Source organism: Thermobia domestica, chromosome 12 (assembly GCF_964235325.1).
Source record: "Thermobia domestica chromosome 12, izTheDome1.hap1.1, whole genome shotgun sequence".
Lineage (NCBI taxonomy): Eukaryota > Metazoa > Arthropoda > Insecta > Zygentoma > Lepismatidae > Thermobia > Thermobia domestica.
Window position 1 is genome coordinate 204,254,503 of NC_137465.1, and position 24,635 is coordinate 204,279,137.

The 24,635-nt window shown below is 36.0% G+C and overlaps 1 protein-coding gene across 1 annotated transcript in view; it reads left to right on the plus strand.

The window, feature by feature from the left end:
- The first annotated feature begins 8,129 nt into the window (after positions 1-8,129).
- Positions 8,130-24,635, plus strand: part of LOC145666956 (equilibrative nucleoside transporter 1-like) — a 56,710-nt gene continuing 40,204 nt past the window's right edge. The window contains exons 1-2 of the mRNA XM_081734582.1: positions 8,130-8,208; positions 14,919-15,058. Of these exons, the coding sequence (XP_081590708.1) occupies positions 8,176-8,208; positions 14,919-15,058 (173 nt within the window). The 5' untranslated portion in view covers positions 8,130-8,175. The remainder of the gene's footprint in view (positions 8,209-14,918; positions 15,059-24,635) is intronic.

Below are 24,635 nucleotides of genomic sequence, written 5' to 3' on the forward strand. Positions count from 1 at the left end.
CACTCAGCCCTAGCCAGAAGGCATTCCGTTTGGCAACATCGCACGGGAACAAATGAATGTTGAATTTCATTCTAACCCGTTCCTACTACTACTATTACTACTACTACTACTACTAATACTACTTTTACTACTACTATTGCTACTACTACTACTACTTTTGCTATGGATCTATAGTACAAAGGCAACCTTATGTTAATGAAAGAAGTTTAATGAAAATTTTAAAAAATAATCGTTAAATCACTTTTTGAATATTATTTTTAATCTTATTTTAACGAAAGAAGTGTTATAATTTAAAAAAATAATCCTTAGGCAGGCCAAAAACGATTTTCCTTACTACCATGTTGCGCTACGAGGGCCGACAGCATTTGGCGTTTACTTTGTGCTATATGTAGGTGATCACTCATGATGTCACCAACAGGATCGCGATATAGACGTCATTCATTTTTCCTACATTGTTGCCAAGCGTAACTCCGTTCACAATGCCTTATGGCTAGAGTTCAGTGTATTTCGAAAATACGCCTCTACTACAGGAGGCGTTCCGGGTTAGCAAAAGTGAACTTCAACAAAAGTTGTTTAATCTGAGCTCTCGGATATTACATAGAGTAAGGATGAAAGGTTTCAACTGTTCTTCCCGCTGAAACTATATCACGTGACTGGCGACTGTGGCGCTGCCACTCAAAGCAATTTGGGTAACACAAACTACTGAAAACAAGAACCAATTAAATCATTCACTGCGCGTGGATTTGGATACAGTTACGAATAATACAATTAGCTACTGCAAGAAGACGATGCAATTAGTTATGACTGCAGCCGGTAGGGTCGCTGGTATCACTTTCGTTGCATTGTGAGGACGATTTGAATTTCAATTGGATGTATAGGGACTGGTGCATCAGGGTGATCAGTGGGATCTTATATTTGAGATATTCGAGTAGTACTGTGGAGTACCGGTAATCCGAACAGGTCCGGGAGGATTTTTTTCGAAAATACGCAGTTTTAGAAAATTAATAACTAAAATAATGAAAATGGGTGCATGTTTTCATAGAAAACAAAGTGAACTTTCGTTTTTTGCAGTTTTGTTTTTTATTTAATACCTGTATTTAGGCCTTAAGCCACATTACGACAATTAGAGAAAGTTTGAAATAAAATAAAGGCATCAAGTTTTTCCAACATTTTAAACATTTTTCCAGTACAATACATATACTGTAGTCAGAAAACGTGTTTTGAAATACTATACGCTATGTATTACAACACAATAGACCCGTTCACCCGCTTCAAAACGTGATTTTACTGTTATTCCGGCTAATCTGAACACGGTTCGGTCCCAATTAGTTTGGATTAGCGGAACTCCACTGTAATTCCAAACTGATCTATGGCAGCTATAGGTACTCTCGTGCCTATAGGTACAGTGTATGGAAGTTGCTCTCATTTTGCTAAGAAAATACAATTTTGACATAAATAAACGATTACTTTGACCGTTTAGAGCAGGGCCGGCCTTAAGCCGATTGGACCGATTGCTCCCAATGTTGCCCCGCGCTAATTCCTAGAATTTCTTAATAAACAACATAGTAACATCAAGTTCACAATGGAGATTGAAAAGGATGGATGCTTGCCATTCCTGGACATTCTCATCCGCCAGAAGGCCGATGGTAGTCTCGGCCGTAGCGTCTACAGGAAACCTACTCGCACTGACCTCTATCTCAATGGCAACAGTTTTCATCATAAGTCATCAGCACACTAGCACATAGAGCGAAAGACATCTCAGACGAAGAATCCCTCCCTCGGGAGCTTGATCATCTCAAGAAGACGCTACTCCAGAATAATTACAAGAAGCATGATATCAGTTTGGCCCTGAAAAAGGACCTTTTCTGAACAGAGGAAATCCAAAGAAGAAACTGAAGAACCATTGAGTATAGCAGTTTTACCATACACTGGACAACTTTCTGGAAAGATCTCCCGGATTCTGAAAAAACAACATTAAGACCATACACAAGCCGCCACCAAAAATCAGAAACTTACTTCGCCCGATCAAAGATGACTTGGGCTTAAAGACACCAGGCGTGTATCGTATACCCTGTGAATGCGGAAAGGCTTATATAGGACAAACAGGACGCACCATTGAACAACGTTGCAGAGAACATGAAAATTACATTAGATTATTCCATCCAGAAAAATCAGGTTTAGCTGAACACAGTTTAACAGAAGGCCATAAAGTTTTATTTAAGGACACATCCATCATTACCACGAGCACCAATTACTGGACCAGGATAGTAGCCGAATCTCTTGCCATAGTTCATAAACCGAACAACGTTAATAGAGACACTGGATTTCAACTCAGCCCCCTGTGGAACCCGGTCATCAGTACCACCGCAAAGAAAACAACACACAAACATCCAGATAACCTTCATCCAATCAGTACCACGGACTACGGAACATAGCCAGCCAATCACAGCTCCAGTTTTCAGATTGAACCAGCTAATCAGGAACCAGCATTTTCGCCAGCCCAGAGTATATATTACTTATATCCGCTGATTTCTACATAATTGCCCTGATGATGAGAACGATGACAGCTCTCGAAACGTTGGCCTATCCACCAGTTTTCACCTGAGAAGAACTTTATCATATACGCCGCCAGGAAAGCTTCAAATCTTACTTGAAACACATTGTTATGGCTTATTCTGATCAATTAGGTTTTTGGCCACTGCAGCCGTCTTTATGCACGGAAGCACTTCAAATTTTGTTTATGTTTATTTCTTGATATTCCACACTTCTCTGCCAAGTTTGATCTAGAAACTAGATTTGGTCATCGATAGGTTTACTTGTAAGAGAAGAACACTGAAATACTGTTACAGAGCCTTCTTGAAAAATTGGCATTCAGAAGAGTGAAATATGTGTTTTAAAATACATTTACTGTCTGCATTTCCATTTCGGCAATGGGGATAGTAAAACGCAATTTTAGTTTTTCTTTTAAGAACTTCAAAATTTTCAGGGGGTTCGGGGACCCTCAGTGTTTGGTGATGTTGGAACTGAAAACGTAATTTTAGGCTCCAGCTGTACATGGCATCGAATGCTCAGCTTTCATCTTCATCTACAAAAACAAAACCATTCAATGGGACCGATTAAATCTTGACTTGCGTGATCTCAACGCATCTTTGCGATCAATTTCCGACAAACAACGCTAAATGATTTTTTTTTTAAAGAATTTGTGTAATGTCGTCAGCCGTAAGATTTTGCGATCTTCAAACTAAATTTATCATGTTGAAAATCTTGAATCCAAATTTTAGAACAAAATTTCTGAATAGAACAATTTCTGAATAATAATAATAATAATAATAATAATAATAATAATAATAATAATAATAATAATAATAATAATAATAATACAAAAGGAGATACTGGAGTATATTGGAAACCGTACACACTAATATCACAAGCCTTTACCGTACTATAAATGTACGTATTATTTACGACTAATTCTTCACCAATTAAACGAAATAAAATGCACACTTATCTCAGTAACCTCACATTAGCATATATCTACTGCCTCTAGATACTTAATCCTTCCTATATAAAGCTTGTGCTATCAAAATTGTACAAAATCACGCAAAGTAAACTCGCAAACACATCGTAAACGAAGAGGAAAAATTTTGCGAGACATTGTGATTGCGAAGGTTCTGAAGAACGATATTTAATCGGCCTCGTTTTTTGTTGTAAATTGATAGAAAAGATGCATTGCGGTCACATAAATCAATATTTAATCGGCCCCCAAAAAATTTCTCTCTGGACAAAGTAGCTAGGGATGCGCACGAGACAAGGTTTGTGGCTGTCCCGTCTCGAAAATGTGCTGTAAAAGTGATGTCTCGATTCGAAAAATGTATATTTTTCTATTGGAAGAGCCGTGTCTCGACTCGAATTTTGTCAGAAAAATCCTGTCTCGACTCGTCTCGTGCGCATCCCTAAAAGTAGCCTGAGGGCTAGACGTTCTGGCCCCACTTTGCGGGGACGAACCAACACTTCTTGTCTTTTCTGAACTAAACTAAATTAATTGTTTAAATAATCATTTCACAGTCACTGAAACAAGTAGTATTATGACTATGTCCTTTTCGGATATGATATACTAATATTGCTAGTTGAAGATTTACACATATATAATTTTAGATTGAAATGTACCTGATATATGTTTTGTTTATTAATTTTCACGCACTATTTAAGCGCACATTTTGATTGCCATCTACTCTGACTCCAAAATCTCTATTAAACTTTTGAAATGAAATGAAAGTGATATATATTTTATTTGAGTCCCAGAATTTGTCCTTAGGAGATCGGTGATTAATGAAAGGAAGTGACAGTGAAATGAAATTTTGTGTACCCTTCCGCCGGGAATCGGGCTCGAGACTGTACACCACAGGCGCACTTGCTAACCACTGGTCCAGCAGGGAGAGCGCAATATATATTAGTGGGGTGCAAAGATGCACGTGCACCTACTACTTCGTTGTAAATATACACTATCTAAAGTGAGAAGCTAGCAGTGAAAATAGGAACACTTTCCGAATATTTCTGCTGTCATGTTTCCGTTTGAGCTTAAAACAAACGGAAGTTTTGTATAATCGATAGTTTAAGTCCATTTTCTAAAAGTTGAAAGAAAAAGATTCACCTAGAACAGACACTTAGCACTTCCAGGGCATTTTCTCATTCACATCACAGATGCCTAAAGGCATTTAAAAAATTCCATTTCAATTCAAATGTACTCGTAGTTATTGATGCACCTCCTCAAAAAATTCTGGATCTGACCCTATAGATAGATAGATAGATAGATAGATAGATAGATAGATAGATAGATAGATAGATAGATAGATAGATAGATAGATAGATAGATAGATAGATATAGGTTGTACAGACCTTGGTGCAAGTTAGTTGTAAAACTGAGGCCCCGCAAAATGTTTCCAATTGGGCCCCGCCATGGCAGGCCCTGGTTTAGAGTACATTTTCAGAAAACAAGATTTTGTTGAGTTTGACTCTACTACTCGAAACGCCTTACACGAAGAGAAAACATTTGAGACTACAAAAGATATTTCAGAACGTAATTTTCTAATACATACAGAGTATTCTTGAACAATTGAAATGAAATCTCATTTAACGTCAAACAGTTATGTTCTGTAGGCAAAGGAAGACGTATGATTAACTGAAATAAATGATTATGAAAGATTTGGTGGAGCAAGAATTGGTCAAAGGAAACGGAGGAAAACACACAGCACGATGTTGTCTCCAACAAACTCAATGGCCTAGAGTCGAACCAGGGATATTTCATACCAAAAGTGAGAGCTCTACCACAAAGTCATCCTGCATAGCATAATGCCTATGAAGTTTGGAATCACTGAGTGAGCTGATCATTACTAAATTCCACTTCCTAGCATAACGCTGGCAATTTAGAACTGACAGATGTGTAGTCAGCACATCGTTAGCCGTATCGGTCTTGTTGATACTTTCTTTGAGTAGAATTCTCTATCTCTTTGTTTCAGATAGATCCTGAATTTCACTTACAACGACAGCGAGCATTCAGATACACATGTTAACCAGCATCCCCAATACACACCCTTAAATGTTGCATCAACTACGTTTCAATTATCTTGAACCGTGAAAGCTTCCTCGTGGCTAAGTGATTACCATACGCGCCTTTGGCAAGGAATACCCTGGTTTGATTCCCGGTGGAAACTGATGTGGTTCGGTCTTAAACTTAGGTCTATGTCTCATAGTACAAATTTTAGTACAAATAAACATTTTCCATTTTATTCTTCGCAGCCAGTGACCTAACCCCTCTGAAATACTGCTTCTTGTTAGGTCAATGGTTAATCATTGGCAGGTCTGATGATAGGAAAGATGAATGATCATTCGTACTCTTCATATAGTGTTAGTATTGTGTGTCGTGAGAACAATTGGGGAGCTGTTTAAAACAAAAGAAATATAGAATAATTTGTGGTCATAAATGGTAAGAGGCAGTACCGTGCCATGGGGGGGGGGCGAACGAGGCGCCGGCTCTGGGTGCCGAAGTAAGGGGCTCAAAATTCGGAAGGAGAAATAAAGCAAAAGAAGGAAAGAAGAAAGAGAGGAAAAATTACTTGGAATATTTTAGGAAGTGGTCCTATAATATTACTCATGTTAGGAAAATGCATATCCATTTGTATATATAAATGGAAGGAAAAAGTAATAAAAAGTGCTTAAAATCACGGAAAAGCAGGGTTCATTTTTGAAAATTTTCTTTACGCTTCGCACCAACCGTAGTGGCGCTTCGTAACTGTCTACCGACCTCACTCATGTGTACGCGGGCGCCGACGTATACTCTCGCCCCGGGCGCTGATTTTCCGCAGCACGACACTGGGAAGAGGAACCGATGTACTCACCACACTTTATCCTAATAACGCCGGTTTAGAGGACCTGCTTCTAAGGGCTGTTAGGCCACGCGTTCAGTTTATTATTTTTCTCTATAGTTATTTTTTTAATGCAAATAACTGATTGCATCGGCGATAATAACGAAATAAATCAGGTGCTATTCCCTCAATGGATGTACGCAAAATGATCTACTAGTGACGATAAGGCCACCATAGTCACTTCGGCACTCTTTATCAAGTTAGTCACTGATTTTTTTTATTTTATTTTTTTAATGTGGGAAGGGTAATGAAAACCCTGATTATTAACATTACTCGTAGCACTATGCCTTTTAAGGGTGCGACATTAAAAAAATCAACATCTTAACCTCTACACTATATTTACTAGAAACGTGAAATCTATTTGTATATTCGATAACTATGGACAAAATCTAGTGTCAATATTTCAATAACTATAGACTATGTTCCTAGAATTCTCTACATGCAATAGCCTAAGTGACTTCGTTCATTTGTATTAATCTTCTGAACTCAAAGATGTAAATTCCAGCAAATTCTATTTTTTTTTTTTTTCAGGTTTCTGTTAGTGTTTACTTTGATATATTTGATCACTTTTGCTTTGGATTTCAGTATGATAAGAGACAGTGCGTGCTTAGAAGGGGGGAGACGAGCAGAGTGGTCTTATTTTTCAGTATTCGAAAGTGAAAACACTGATAGTGTACATGTATTTCGAAAAACAGAAGTTAGATTCAATGGTTTGTCATTTTACAAATTTATTTAAAGTTAAATGTTTTCTATGTTTATTTAAATATGCTTATTTTAAGATCTCTTTTAAGATAATATTCAATACTTGTGCAAATCAATATCATTCAGAAACACAAAATATGTTAAAATATTAAAATCTCATATTATACATTTTGGTGAAAATATATATATTTTAATCACGCTCGACGCTAGCAATAGGAACTAAATACACGGTTCTGATTGGTTGGAGTTATCCGTTTTTCGCCACGTAGCCTACGTATAGCACAAAGCAAACGTCCGGTGCTGTCGGACCTCGTAGCCGAGCGGGGTACTAATGAAAATCAAATCGCGTTTGGCGTGGATTCAAAACCGGTCAAAGAAAAGTTTTTTTAAATTTTCATAACACTTTTTTTCATTAAAATAAGATTAAAACAATACGCATTTTCGCTTGTACGTAATATATTACGGCATAAATTTTGCACACACAACTTTATTGATAAAAAAGTGATACACTTACGAAACATAGTTGGGCGAGCGTCAGCGAGTGAAGAGGGTTAGAAGTCCCGCAGGGCTCGTATTGTTCCACCTTCACCCCCATGATAATAGGTCACACTCGGGTGGTCCAACTTCGATGTAAATCTAACCTCACCTGCTTGCTTGTGACCAAATTAAAACAGGTGACTAGGGTCGAGCGCCAAAAATATGCTAGTGAAACTCTTTTCTTTTAATACTACACGCTTCTTTTATATCGAACCACTACTTACAATTAGTGAAAGCCCACACATTTAAGAATCCTCAAGCAATTAAATAGGGGTTATGCTGTACCACGTTTCAATAAAATAAATATATATGTATTTTTTAGAGAAGTTATTATGGAACAAACAGAGAGACAGACACCCAGTGCTGGTGGATTTGAATGGCGGAAGCTCACTTGAATAGTCTTAAATATATCAGTTAGGTGTCCATATCATATAAAAGTAATACATTTCGATTTGCTTTTTTCAGAAAGAATCTTGTTTATTACACCTTTTTGATTCATGGTGTTGGTACTCTCATGCCTTGGAATATGTTCATTACAGCCAAAGATGTAAGTAAACCATATTTAAAATTTAGTTAAAGCATCAAAACCATTCTTGTTCTCCATGAAAATAGAGGAGAATCAAGATGGAGACGGTGAACGTCTCCACAAAGTGAATAATTCTCGAAACATAAGGTGTTCAGTGAAAAAACAAGATAAGTGTTTTAAATGTATGCTTCTAAAAACTAAGCTGTAGTTTGTATGAGGGAGTATCGTAAAATTTTAATTACCATAGTGAAAAACCAGGATACAGGGATTGTTGTGATTTATAGTTGCTAACCCCACACTATGTAGTCACTACTCAGATTTACACATTTCTCCCAGCGATCCTTCAATTTACGAATACTGTCATTGTAAAAGTCTGCTGATTGTGCTTTAAACCACTCTTCCACCTCGTGACTGACGTCATCTGTGTTTTCAAAATGGCGACCACGCAACGGATTCTTCATTTGGGAAGACAAAACAGTCACTGGGTGCGAGGTCGGGAGAATAAGGCGGATGCTGCAATACGTGGAAGCCACACGCCCTTGCTTTGTCGACAGCAACCTGAGATAAATGACTTGGTACATTGTCAGGTAGAAGAAGAACGCCTTTCGAGAGCATGTCGCGGCGTTTCATTTTCAGAGCATCGCGTAATTTGTCCAGGAGATTGCTGTAATATTTCCCAGTAACGCTTTGTTCTTTTGCAAGGTAATCTGTGCGGATTACCCAACGAGAATCCCGAAAAACGGACAGCACGACCTTCCCCCTAACTTTTGCATCTTTGTCTTTTTAGGAGGGGGCAATCGGCATGTTTCCACTGTATGTTCATGGTTTTGGTCTCCAGATCATACTGATATATCCACGTTTCATCCACGGTTACTAGACTCCCGAAAAAAATCTCTTCTAACAGCGTCAATATCTGTTGAGAAAGGTCACCCCGTACTTGCTTGCTCTATCCATCTTGCACTTTGGTCACTTCTGGCACAGCCCTTAAAAAAATAACAATCATTAGGAGCTAACTTCCTCAACACCATGAACATAAGAACCAAACATAACAATGACAAAATTTCATTAAGGCAAGAAGATGCATTAAGGCAAGAAGACACACACATACGTAAGAAACAATTCAGTATGTCATATTAAAATATAAACTAGTACGTCTTTGAAGACATCTCAGTGAACAACAAAAGGTAGGAAAAAGAACATGGGAAGATAGGAAAATGTCGGTGTTGGCAACGTAGAAACTATTTCTACATAAGAAAAAAATATTTTTACGTGCAAAGCTATCCGTCAATTACTGTGTGTATAACAAGAATTTTAGGAATGACCAAAAAAGTGGATCAAAAGATTGCGATCTTGGTCAATAATGGATCTTTAGATTCATTCATTAGTTTTTGGATGAGGGAGTTCTCCAGATATAAGGTCTACAAAAAAATTAATTGAATTTGGATCACAATATTTTTGAACGGCCCCTAAATCCAGTTTTCGTTTGGCTACACTATATGTAGTTCTCCAGATATAAGTCCTACAAGAAAATTCTTGATTGAATTAATTAGTTTGTGGATCAGGGGCCACACAATTTTTGAACAGCCCCTAAATTCAGTTTTCGTTTTTTTCTTTTTTTAACGGAATAAGCAAATCATACTGAGTTGGGGTTTGGTTACACTGTATGTAGTTCTCACATATAGGACCTAAAAGAAAATTTTTGATTGAAATATATTGGATCTTTTGATCCAAAGATGGATTTACTAAAAGTATCTTGTATCCACTCTCCAGTGACGGTAGGTCTTGCTAACTGAAAAACCAGATGTGGTATGGCTTCAGCACTGAAAAACCAGAAGCGGTATGGCATACCACTTCATACCGTCTTACTTCGACCACTAGCTCCAGTCAATCATAACTGCTGTAATGCTTATCTTGAAAGAATCACTTTGTCGATTCGGACGTTGTTCTCGGTTAAGGATCTTTGAGTCTCAATGGGCCTTGCATGATATAATTTCTAAATGCTTATTTATTTCCCTCAATAGCCTCGCCAACGTCCAGTTGTTGCGTTGCCCAATCTGTTCCTACCTCTGGGGTTAACATATACAAATTATAAAGAAAACGAATTATAACCTACCTGGTTTCATTGGATTGCATTGCATTTTGAGTTAACATTCCGCTCAGTAGTGAGACTATATGAGACCTAAACCTATAGCTTAACATGGGATCCAAACCACATGGGCTCTCGCCAGGAATCAACCCGTGTCTTCCATGCTAAAGACGCACGCGTTCACTATCCACGTAGCGACGATGGAGCTCTGTCTAGTTTCGTAATCTTTCTAGTGCGCCAAAATTACTTTACAACATATCAATTTCGAGAACCTGTATTCCTGCGGACACTGACTCAAGTATATCCGTCTACTGCTCTATTTCACATCTGCAATTACATACAGCAAACGAACATAATTTTCAAGTATAGAGCAGATGGCACTAGCGAAAAGCTGAGAAACCCGAAGTACTCGGTTGTGTCTCACAGTCTGGCCTACTCTATCCCTAACAGTATTTTTTAAGGGAAAACGAAGCACTTTCAAAAATTCTTATGTTTTTGTAGATATTAAGCTGCCTAGAAACAAAAGATTGATGAGAAGAGTATTGAAGAGATTTACTAGCACTGAACACAACGATTCACGTGCTTGTTCACTCTTACAATAAAGGACTCCATTTTCTACACCTATCTTAAATATCTTCCTATAAATTACGGGAAATAAATTTGTCTTTTAAAAGTAGTCTTGATGAAAAGAAATCTGGCCACACCCAAGGGCGCCCATCAGGGGGGCAAGGTGGGGCGCTCTCCCCCCTAAAGGAAATTGCACTTCGGAATATCGAAAACCCAATAGAATTTTTAGAATAGTTACAGCAAAATTTGAAACTATAATTGAAATGTCATTTTTTCTCGCCCCCCCCCCTTGGAAACCACAACATAGGCGCCCTTGGCCACATTCTCTATGGAAAGCCCTGTACTCTAACCCATGGCTAAAAGTAGATCAAGCAAATTTGAATATTCTTTTGCTAATTAACATTTTTATTTAGAGCGAAGATTTAAGAACTGCATACACATATATACAGTTGCCAGAATATTGTCATCTAAAGCAAAGTGGGTAGCACTTTTAAAAACAAGACTGTACATATAGCTGTCAAAATAATGGAAACACTTTAACGAAAGTAATGCGGCGCGCACTATGGCTTGAACTTGAGTATAAATTCATACGAATTGAGCGCGTATAACTTGCGAATCCTTTCCCGCGGAATCCTGTACTATTCTCAATGCAATGTAGTTATCAAAGCATACAAGCCTTTCGCGTAGGAGACCCGAGTTCGTTCCCGGCAGGAGCTCGTGTGGTTCGGATTTCACGTTAAGCTGTAGGTACACGTCTCATATAGCCTCGGTGCTGCTAAAATCAACTCAATCAATTCAATGCAGCATTTAGTTGCGTCTCTAACAATGGAAGAGGACATCTCCACCGGACTCGACGGTTTAAAATTAACGATAGCTGTTGAATAATCTTCATGTCGTCAGGGAATTGAGTGGGTAAAGGGAGAGGTTGAAGTTCATCCTCATATTTCTCAAACCACGTCTCAACAGGCTGGGTGTATTGGCTCGATTTCATCCTAGAAGGCTGCGTCGTCCTTAGGAAACAACAGTAAGTACCATAGAAAATGCCTAATCATCAAAGGTGTCCACATAATCACTGGCGATAATTTATCTTTTGAAAATAATAATGAGAACGCCAGAATACCATGAAATTGAGGTTCAACACAGCTACCATTATGTTGAAAGCTGCGAAGTAGACAGCCTCTTTGGGTGCCCGATATTCATAAAATCAACTTGTTGCAAACATGAAACAAGGTAACTCATAGGACGATATTACCATCTTCGAAGTAACGGTGATTCACGTTTTACGTTCTTGTCACCTGCTTTCCTTGTTGGCGGCGATGAGAGATTTCGAAATTCCAAAGAATCCGCGGATGTTTGGCGTATGCAGTTGCGGACAAAAACTCGCGGCCCAATCTCGTCTGGCCGAAACCTCACCTGACCAGAACCTCACTGTCCAAAACCTCGCGTCCCGAAATCTTCCTTACCCAAAACTCGCGGCTCTAAATCTCGCGACACAAAACCTCGCCTGGCCTAAATGAAGCGTTTCAGACCAAGATAAACGTTTTCCTTGTATTAAGGTCCTGAAGACGTATGTGAAATTTAACGGTTATTTTATTTCAGTCACCCTATGACCAACTCCACTAATTACCTTTAATTAGCCCTATCGCCATAATTAAGCGTTTCCGACCAAAGGTTCAGGGGAGACCGGGGTATTCACGATCACTTAAGCTTTGATTATGAGTAACTCTTTTGTTTTTAGAGATAAAATTAAGATTTCGTTTGTATAGCAAGCTTGGAGTTTTTTCTGTTTACTAAAGTGCAGAGGAAAGTCAAAAGTAACTTTTTCAACAAATCAGTGAGATGTTTTAAAAATGTACCTATGTTCGGGATTGCGCCAGTGGTCGGGGTAATCCTGAACATACTGTTTACTTTAAACTTTCCTTTACGAAAGAAGCAAAATGCATTAAAATACATTAAAATTATACCGTAATTTAGTATTTAAATCTTTAATAAGAATTATAATTACAAACATAACTCAAGTTAATGAGAAATATGACCAAACCTCATCATCTTTGAAACTATTACAAAAGAAAGCTAATAGGTAATAGGCTAAACAAAATGTACTTTTATGAAACAAGTTCAGAAATAACGATGTATTAAGTAAAATATTCATTAAAATAAAAACATTATTTGGAATTGTAGAAATTACAGACATACACATTAATGTTTTGCTTCTAAGGACAGTATTTTTTATTAGTTCAATGTTCAAATACAGTTAATAGGCTGAACAAAACTGGCTAACTGCTAATGGACGCTACTAGGCTAAATAAATAAATTTGTGAAACACTTTGTGAATAACACAAAAAAATGCAGCCTATGATGAAAAATCAGATATAAAAATAAGGTTACCAACTATAGAGTAATGAAGTAGGATACTAATGGCCTAAAATAACAAATATAGCAAACTATTCTAATTAATAAAGCTAATAAAGCTTATTACCAAGACATGATCTATTTCCCAAACCAATTTCATTAACTTACTATTTACTTTTCAATAATAAAAAAATATTTAAAATGTTTTGATAATTTATTTCACATCATGGGGCAATCCCGAACACTCCGGGGTAATGGCAAACATTCTGTATGGCATTTCCCCATGAGACGCCATTTTATTGTTAAAGTTGAAACTAATTGTTGGCTGCATACAGGCTAGTAAGATTACAAAGAACTAATGCTCAACTATAGGGGAATATATAGCCTTACCTGTAACAATATAGGTAACCAACTTACCTTTCTTAGGTTGTTTAATCAACGTTATAAATGAATCGACAAAAACAACAAAACGTCTTCTTCCTGGTAATTCACTTAACCGACTGTCACCAAATTTATGCTATACCTTTCCTGGTCTCTCCGCTACCGTTCAGCTGGGCGTAAACTTGGATGTTCGGCATTACCCCAATGTTCGCGAATACCCCGGTTTCCCTTATATTGAGGTCCTGAACATGTATGTAAAGTTTGTAGATTGTTTTATTCAGATAGTCACCCAAGACTTCAAATCCAAGGATTCCAGATTGTGGGTTCATTTTATATGTATCATACATGTCCATTCATTTTAAACCTACAGGTGTATCAATATTTTTACGCTTCTAATCTCTAAATATGAGAAAAAGACTCATAAAATGCTTCGTGTGGAGTGTTGTACTGTATGGGGCGGAAACGTGGACATTACGTAAAGGTGACGAAAATCGACTGTAAGCCTTCGAAATTTGGGTGTGGAGAAGAATGGAAAGAATTAGTTGGGTCGAGCGGAAAACGAATGAGAGTGTGTTAGAAATGGTGGGTGAGAAAAGAACACTTTTTGATAGTATTAGGAAGAGGAAGAGAAACTGGTTGGGACATTGCCTAAGAAGAGATTGTATCATGAGGGACGTCCTAGAAGGTATGGTGGCGGGAAAGAGAGGGAGGGGGCGAAGGAGACTACAATTAATGGATGATATTAGGCCTAAAACAGAAAGATCATACGCGAAGACGAAAAGGTTAGCGGAGGATCATGGAGCATGGAAGCTTCTCAGCTGCGGCAAGTGACCTGCCAATAAAGGCAGAATACCTATGATGATGAATCTCTAAAGTAAACATGTTACTTAAGTCTCTTCTTCTTCTTCTTCTTCTTCTTCTTCTTATTATTATTATTATTATTATTATTATTATTATTATTATTATTATTATTATTATTATTATTATTATTATTATTATTATTATTTGCACACTTTACCGATCTCTACCCACTTAGGTGTTGTTCACTGTCATTCAACAGAGCAAGATAGTCGCATTACAGAATGCTTTTGTGTCATTAACTCACAAAGATTATGTATTACAATATATTGGTATCACCATTATTTTGATAACTATTTGTGTTTCCCTTGCGAAGAGCTATGCTACTGATTTCGATATATTAATACTTACTTTGCCATGAATTATACTGCAACTGGATTGGGAGGAACTTTTAAGGATGTACGTAGAACACAAAATTCTATTTTAAGTAAGGAATTTGAATTTTGAGTTGAATTTCAGGGGGAAAAAAATCCATTTTATTTTCCAGTACTTTGTGAGCTATAAATTTAGTCCGTTCTACACCAGTGTTGAGACCGATTACGATACGGTGTTCATGCCATCAGTTACTGCAGCTGCGCAAGCGCCAAATCTGCTTTTCAATTGGTTAAATATCTTCGTTCAATTAGGGTAAGAACATTTCTTTCTTGACTCTTTTTTGTTCTAATTGCTGATGCTTCGAAAGCTGTAGTTGCTTCCATTTAGAAGGCAGACATAAAACTAATGTAGTAAATGTAAAAGCAATAGACTCATGGAATATACAGTGTGTTTCAAAACAACACCGGCAAAGTTTGGGAGGTGATTCCTGACACCAAGATAACACAAAAAGTATAGACCAGCCTGGGTGCACAAATGCTTCCTTATGAAAAAAATGAACTTTAAAGGTCCATAGCTCCCATACTATGGGATATAGCGTAGTCGGGTCAAGACTTCACGTAGGAACTAGTATGTGTCCTATCCAAATATCCATGCTTGATAATCCTGCGGTACTTCCGCAACAATTTTTATAGAGGTGATTAGTGAGTACCTTAAGTTATGTGCCCTTAGCCAAACTCCCTCTGCAAAAATTTCAGCGTGAGTATCTTAAGATTCTGAAACATTCATTTTTGGATATTGCACATATTAGTTCCTAAGTGAAGTCTTGACAAGACTGTGGTAGGCCCCATAGTTTTGGAGCTATGGACCTTTAAAGGTCAATTTTCCATGTTTTCGGCATCCTATAACTCCGAAAGGAAGCACTTGTGCACCCAGGATGGTATATACTATTTGTCTTATGTTGGTGTCAGGAATCATCACCCAAATGCTGTCGGTGTTGTTTTAAAACACCCTGTATATTGGTGCTCGTGTATGCTAATTTTGCAGGATTGATACTCCAGTTTGTATCCCGTATGTAGCTGTGTTCAGGCCAGCGGTTCTCAACCATTGTGTCGCGACACATTGCTGTGTCATGCACTCCAATAGGGCAGTGGTTCTCAAACTTTCCGATAACGCGGACCCCCTGTTCATTCGGAAAGTGATCTGCGGAACCCCTTGCAATGCTATCTGAATTTTCACATGGTATTAAAAAATATACTAATTGGAATTACCACCGACAAGAAAATCAAGAATAATAATGGAATAAGTAATTTATTATAAAGATACATGATTGTTTCCTAGTGAATGAAATTTCAATTGAAAATACAGTAATTAAGACTCTTTTTTTTTTTTTTTTTTGTTAAAGGAAATCCACTTGATAAACAATGTTGTCAAATTTGGGGTCACTATGTCAGGAATGAAATTCTTTATGTTTCTCCATATTTGTATTGAAATTTGGAATAAGTTTTGTCGCCATCAATCAGGTTCGATTCCGCATTAAGACGATTTCCTTTAAGGTTTTTAATACTGCAAAGAGCAGAAGAAGTTTTCTCACATAAGTAAGTGGTAGGGAAAGGCATCAAATGTTGCACTGGAGACATTCCATGTCAAATCAACAAGTCATCAGACTTGACCATCTCAACTTTTTGTAAAAATTGGTGTACAGCTTTATTACAGTGGGAGATGAAAAAATCCCAAAATATTACCTCTCCCCCGGAAAGTGTCTCCATACAGGGTGCTCAAAAATGTCAAAAAATTGCATTTTTTCAGTTACAGTGATTATTAAAAATTGTCATAAAATGGTTAATATGTGCACTAGAGACGTGGAACAAACACCATTGGAAAGCTTAAAGATTGCTCTACAAGTTATATTATATTTTTAAAAAACCTGTAAAATAAAAAAATAACACTTCAAAAATTCAAATTAAGATTTGAATTTTTAATTTCGCATAAAAATGTCCATCTGAATTTGTTCAAAATTGTTCAGATTCTAGCCTCATATGTGTGCTAAAACACCACAAAGTTTCATTTTGGGAACTGAATGGGATCCGATTCAAAATTCAACATAAACCAAGCATTGCACGATATTAACCATGTGAATATCTGGGTTCAGATAGATAACCATTTGCCTGGAGTTATTTACCTACAGCATCAAAGGAATTTAAATTCAATTTCATTTGTTTCTTGATGTATTAATTTGAATTTACACAATTATCCACCTTTCGAGTTATTTAGAGAGGTATTACGTTTCCGAACAGTACTCAATTCAGGTCATTATTCTTGTTAGTCAGTATGGATGCTTCTAAATTTATATTGACTACATTGATACATGTTATTTTCATTCCTTTGTTTCAGTAGACATGTAGAAGTGCATCATTGAAATAGGAAAAAGAATTTATTGACTAATTGTTTGTGATGAAAGTGTGTGAAGTGATTGTGAGCAGTGTCACTGTGTTTCATAACACATTTGATACAAATATTGTGAAAGAGGGAAAATATATCCCTCCCTTTCATAATATGTTCTGTAATAGCAATCCTGAAACAAAGGAATGAAAATAACATGTATCAATGTAGCCAACATAAATTTAGAAACATCCATACTGACTAACAAGAACAATGACTTGTATTGAGTACTGTTTGGAACAGGGGCGGATCCAGGACCGACTTCTGGGGGGGCGGTGGGTTGTCATACTGCTACTTTTAAGGGCTCCAAACTTTGGGATGGGTTTTATTTATATATATAAAATAAGAAAGTTTCCTCTTCTGGGGGGGCGATCGGGCCGATCCGCCCCTGGTTTGGAAATGTAATATATCTCTAAATAACTCAGAAGGTAGATAATTGTGTACATTCAAATGAGTACATCAAGAAACAAATGAAAATGAATATAAATTCCTTTGATGCTGCAGGTAAATAGCTCCAGGCAAATGGTTATCAATCTGAACCCAGATATTCACATTGTCAATATCGTGCAATGCTTGGTTATGTTGAATTTTGAATCGGATCCCATTGAGTTCCCAAAATGAAACTTTGTGGTGTTTAAGCACACATATGAGGCTAGAATCTGAACAATTTTGAGCAAATTCAGATGGACATTTTTATGCGAAATTAAAAATTCAAATCTTAATTTGAATTTTTGAAGTGTTATTTTTTATTTTACAGGTTGTTGTTAATGTAGTAGAACTTGTAGAGCAATCTTTAAGCTTTCCAATGGTGTTTGTTCCACGTCTCTAGTGCACATATTAACCATTTTATGACAATTTTTAATAATCACTGTAACTGAAAAAATGCATATTTTTTTGGCATTTTTGAACACCCTGTATGGGGACACTTTCAGGAGGAGAGAGGTAATATTTTGGGATTTTTTCATCTCCCATTGTAATAAAGCTGTGCACCAATTTTTACAAAATCTAAGATCGTCAGGTCAGATTTTCCCATTTCATTAGTTGATTTCACATGGAATGTCCCACTGCCTTTTTAAACAACTTCATACTCACAACGCACACGCAACCAAAATCTACAAATTTCATTTTCTTCAAAAACTTTTTTCCACGAAGTATCGTAGGATAGTTCCAATAGCAGTTTATTCCCTTTGATGAGGTTTAATTACCCTATATGGTTATATAGGCGTATATAGAGGTCCATTACCTTTCATAAGACATGGGTATATTCATGCACTCCTTTAAAGTATCTTGGCCAACCCCTTCGATTTTGGAAATTGCCCAATTTAAACATTTGGTATAATACTATAGGATCTTAATATGTATCATGATAAATTTGGATGGTCCACTTCGTTCCCTTTCATGGGTAAATAACTACCAAAAATCAAATTTCGAAGGTTATTGACTGATTTTAATCCCTTTGATAAGGATTTAGCACGTTATATGGATATATACAGAGGTTTATTATCTTTATATGATTTATGTTCCCTTTTAAATTTGGGAATTATCAAATAACAAAATTCGGTAAACGTTTTCTAGGACCGATTATAAATGTTGGTGTCCCTCTTATGGCCAAATATTCAAATTTTGAAGGTTATTGACCTATTTTATCTGTTTTGATACGGCTTTATTATTGAATGAGTACAGGATTTATTAGTTTTTTCATAAGACACAGGTGTATTTGTGTACCAATCTTAAATTTTGGGAGGGGTACATTTCTTATTGTTAATTTAATAATTGGTAATTGTTCCTAAATTGGGTGGTATCTCATTCTTTTTGTAAATCATTGTCAAATATGAGTATGGTCACGTGATCGGTTATTGACCTATGATGGGATTAGGAGTCCAAGACATTGGTACATTTAAACTTTCTAGGATAATTTGAGAATGGTCAAAATGAAATTACGTCATTGGTTTTGATTATTCCCGCCTATGGGCCAAATATAAATGTAAGCAACACGACGTACCATGTGATAGACCTTGATGAGGTAGTGTACAGGGATTCATTTCCGTTTCAAAATTCGTGGAAGTGATCAAATAACACGTTTCTAGGCAACAGTTGGTTTTGCTAAGGTAAACAATTGACCTAATTGAGACCTAACTACAACATGTAATTATATGATTAATTCTAAGACTTAGCTATATCGACAGAGGTACGTAGGACTATTCTTTAAATTTGGGAATTGTGACAAACAAAATTTTAGTATAGGCGCGAAATTTGAAACAATACTTTGAACTTTAGTCATAGCTCATAGTCTACGATCATTGGTGGTGGTTGATTTTTCCTTGAGTTTTCAGAAATCTGACAGGTAACCTTATTGAATCTTATGACTCATAGACGAAAGGCAATACATGCTACAACACTTTGAAATTTAATCACAAGGTGACGTAATTTGATTCGTTAATCACTAGCAAAGTTATTGTTGATGCAATTTGATTGGCTGATCACTATCTTTCATGCAATCTGATTGGTTATCACCATCTCTCGTGCAATCTGATTGGCTGACGATTTTCAAATCTTTGCTGCATTCAGTTTTAAGTTTTGTTTTAACATTTATTGATTACAGTTTAAAAATCTTGGTTTGAACACTTTCGTTCAACATTTTGCACTCATTGATAAATACGATTAAAACCGTTTATTTGTTAATCGAATAGTTAAAACCAAATAATGTTTGACGGTTAACCGTGAAACGTGAAATTATTTTAGTTGACATTTTTGGTTTGAAAATTTTTCGTTTGAAACTTTTTTGTTTGAAAAATTTGACATTTTTTCAAAATTTTTTGAAAATTTTTGACATTTTTTGTTTCAAAATTTTGTTTGAAAATTTTTTGAAAATTTTTCGTTTGAAAGTTTTGTTTGTAATTTTTTTTTTCAAAATTTGTTTGAAAATTTGGTTATGAAAGTTTTTCGTTTGAAATTTTTTGTTTAAAAAAATTTGTTTCGAAAATTTTTTGAAAATTTTTTTAAAGTTTTTGTTTCAAAGTTTTGGTTTGACATAACAAAAACATCTGACAACATTGTTTATCATGATGCAATAGTACACGTCAGAACATGGGGTTGTACTTGAAAGGAAAAACAAAATCATTGAAATGGATCATTTTATTACACTGCACTGGTTAATCACATACATCCATACCAGATATAAGATCTGGATATTGTCGATACAATATATTTTCAGCTTCTTGCACTAGTTTGTTTTTAGCGTATAATTTTAATTCCAACTGAAGTCTTTTAAGGTCTATTGCAATGTCAATTGGTGGAAACTCAATGTCCATTTGATCACAAATAAACTGTTTATCAATACAGGTATGCACCCACGAACGATGTTGACAACCATCACACCATCTAGAGACATGTTGTACAATATGCATGATACATTTCTAAAAATAGTATTTTTTTTTCAAGAATATGTTTGTTTTGTTGCACACTTCCACTGCATGTTTTTCACACTGGAATACATTAATGAATTTAGTCCATTCCGATTGCGTTAGATACACCATGTTGCGGGCTTCATGCAATGTACTCTTTTTACGTAACAGCACCATCTTCTTCTCGAGGGCTGTACGCAGCACAACTTCACGATTTGAGCCTAATGATTTGACTATGGTCACATTTAGCTTATCATGAAAATAATCATTCATTTGGTCGATACGTGTACATAATATTTGCCATTCTTCAAAGTTCAGTTGTGCACCAAATTGTTCTGATTTGCCCAATCGAATCACAGGTTCAAACGTTGTAGCACAGATACCAACCATGACATATTTTGTTTTAAATATATTTATTGGATAATAGCTTGCGAAGAGGAATTCTTTATCGTTAGAAGTACACATCTTTCCTGCTGAAACTCACTTGCTCGAATGATTTCATGGGTGACACGGAAATTGCTGACTTTTGCATTGATGATTTCATGGAGCTATTGCTGACGTCATTAGAAAGGAATGTGCTAACCAAACCAAATTCATAGATCGCATTCTGTGATTGAAGATTTCATCATACAGGTATGGCTGACTCATTGGAAAGGAATGAGCTGACGTTTGAATTCATGATTTCATCACAATTGCTTACCAAATTCACAGATGAGGCTGTGTAGTAAATTCAAATTGATGATTGTAGAAAATTGGCTGGCTAAGATTCTATAAGGTACATTCTGTTGTAAATCGGTAATATTGGTAAATGATTTCATCACATCTCGTGAGTTTAGAAACTGCAGACAAGTAGCCATGGTGACATTATTATGAATACTATCTCGAACGATGATGCTAAACTGATGACGTTGCATTACCATGTTCTGGCGTGTACTATTGCACCATGATAAACAATGTTGCCAGATGTTTTTTTCTAAACAGTTACGAAACGGTTCTTTACTAATGAGTGCACAAACTTAAAAAATGTCAAACCAAAATTTTGAAACAAAAACTTTAACAAAAAATTTTCAAACAAATTTCGAAATAAAAATTTTGAAACAAAAAATTTCAAACGAAAAAATTTCAAACCAAATTTTCAAACAAAATTTGAAAAAATTACAAAAAAATTCAAACTAAAAATTTTCAAACAAAAAAATTCTCAACTAAAATAATATCAACTAAATTTCAACTAAAATAATATCACGTTTCACGGTTAACCGTCAAACACTATCCGGTTTTTAACTATTCGATTAACAAATAAACGGTTTTAATCGTATTTATCAGTGAGTGCAAAATGTTGAACGAAAGTGTTCAAACCAAGATTTTTAAACAGTAATCAATAAATGTTAAAACAAAACTTAAAACTGAATGCAGCAAAGATTTGAAAATCGTCAGCCAATCAGATTGCACGAGAGATAATGATAACCAATCAGATTGCATGAAAGATAGTGATCAGCCAATCAAATTGCATCAACAATAACTTTGCTAGTGATTAACGAATCAAATTACGTCACCTTGTGATTAAATTTCAAAGTGTTGTAGCATGTATTGCCTTTCGTCTATGAGTCATAAGATTCAATAAGGTTACCTGTCAGATTTCTGAAAACTCAAGGAAAAATCAACCACCACCAATGATCGTAGACTATGAGCTATGACTAAAGTTCAAAGTATTGTTTCAAATTTCGCGCCTATACTAAAATTTTGTTTGTCACAATTCCCAAATTTAAAGAATAGTCCTACGTACCTCTGTCGATATAGCTAAGTCTTAGAATTAATCATATAATTACATGTTGTAGTTAGGTCTCAATTAGGTCAATTGTTTACCTTAGCAAAACCAACTGTTGCCTAGAAACGTGTTATTTGATCACTTCCACGAATTTTGAAACGGAAATGAATCCCTGTACACTACCTCATCAAGGTCTATCACATGGTACGTCGTGTTGCTTACATTTATATTTGGCCCATAGGCGGGAATAATCAAAACCAATGACGTAATTTCATTTTGACCATTCTCAAATTATCCTAGAAAGTTTAAATGTACCAATGTCTTGGACTCCTAATCCCATCATAGGTCAATAACCGATCACGTGACCATACTCATATTTGACAATGATTTACAAAAAGAATGAGATACCACCCAATTTAGGAACAATTACCAATTATTAAATTAACAATAAGAAATGTACCCCTCCCAAAATTTAAGATTGGTACACAAATACACCTGTGTCTTATGAAAAAACTAATAAATCCTGTACTCATTCAATAATAAAGCCGTATCAAAACAGATAAAATAGGTCAATAACCTTCAAAATTTGAATATTTGGCCATAAGAGGGACACCAACATTTATAATCGGTCCTAGAAAACGTTTACCGAATTTTGTTATTTGATAATTCCCAAATTTAAAAGGGAACATAAATCATATAAAGGTAATAAACCTCTGTATATATCCATATAACGTGCTAAATCCTTATCAAAGGGATTAAAATCAGTCAATAACCTTCGAAATTTGATTTTTGGTAGTTATTTACCCATGAAAGGGAACGAAGTGGACCATCCAAATTTATCATGATACATATTAAGATGCTATAGTATTATACCAAATGTTTAAATTGGGCAATTTCCAAAATTGAAGGGGTTGGCCAAGATACCCCTCCCAAAACTTTAAAGGAGTGCATGAATATACCCATGTCTTATGAAAGGTAATGGACCCCTATATACGCCCATATAACCATATAGGGTAATAAGACGTCATCAAAGGGGATAAATTAGATCAAAAAACAAACACGTGGTGCAACGTATTGCTTCGTTTATATTTTGGCAATTTCGTACCCTAAAAGGGAACAATGTAGACCACCCAATTTTATAGTGATCTATATTATGGTCCTATATTATTATACTAAATGTTTAAATTGGGGAATTTCCAAAATTTAAGGGGTGGGCCAAGGTACCCCTCTCAAAAGTTTAAAGCGGTGCATTAATATACCCATGTCTTATGAAAGGGAATGGACCCCTGTATACGCCCATATAACCATATAGGGTAATAAGACCTCATCAAAGGGGATAAATTAGGTCAAAACCCCCGAAATTTGAATTTTTAGCAATTTTTTGCCCATAAAATGGAACGAGATAGACCCTCAATACTAATAGAGGTACATACTATGGTCCTAGGCTACCGTACCCAATTTTTTAGATTTGGCAATTCCCAAAATTTAAGGGTAGTGGTCCTATGTACCGGTCAAAATTTAGGGGATGAGACAAGGTACCCCTACCAAGATCTAGAGGGGTGGTTCTAAGTACCCCTAGGTCATTGACCCCGGGCCAAGGTCATTTACCTTTGACCTATGACGTCACAAAATTTTGCTGGCTCAGTTATCTATACGGGGGGAGTACTACTAAGGTTCTAGGACCCTGGGGTTGTTTTGCATTTTCTACAAATGTCAGTTTACTATCTTACATTCTTCTTACAGTCTATTATCCCATTTCGGTCGTTAATTAATCGAGAATAGGGTGAAATAATTTATATTTTAATATTTTATTATAAAGTACTGTTTACACACGAACTCGGAGATGATTGATTTGTTCCTCGTTTTATATATTCTTTCATATATGGCCATAATATCGTTTTTGTTTATTGGTTACTGAAATAGAGGCGCGTTTGGTTTCCTTACAATACATACCGAAGATGATAATGATAACTGTTGAAGATGATGATGATAACTTCCTACGTGCGAGAAAAGTTTCATCTGCTTCCTCGGTTGTTCGTGGTCTTCCTTTTGGGATGTTTTGAAAAATAATTGTTAAAAAGAGCACTTTCTTGATTTGGACTCTTGGAAGAGGGTCTGTGTGGAGTGTTCTAAAACTTTATCTCTTTTAGTTTCGTGTTAAAGAGTCATGTATTTCACTGATATAAAATAATGAATTCAGACCTTTTTGTTTCAACTTGGTACTGTTTTTCAGCCCACTTCAGAGCTAGGACCGTGGCAACACGGAGACGTGTGTTTTTGT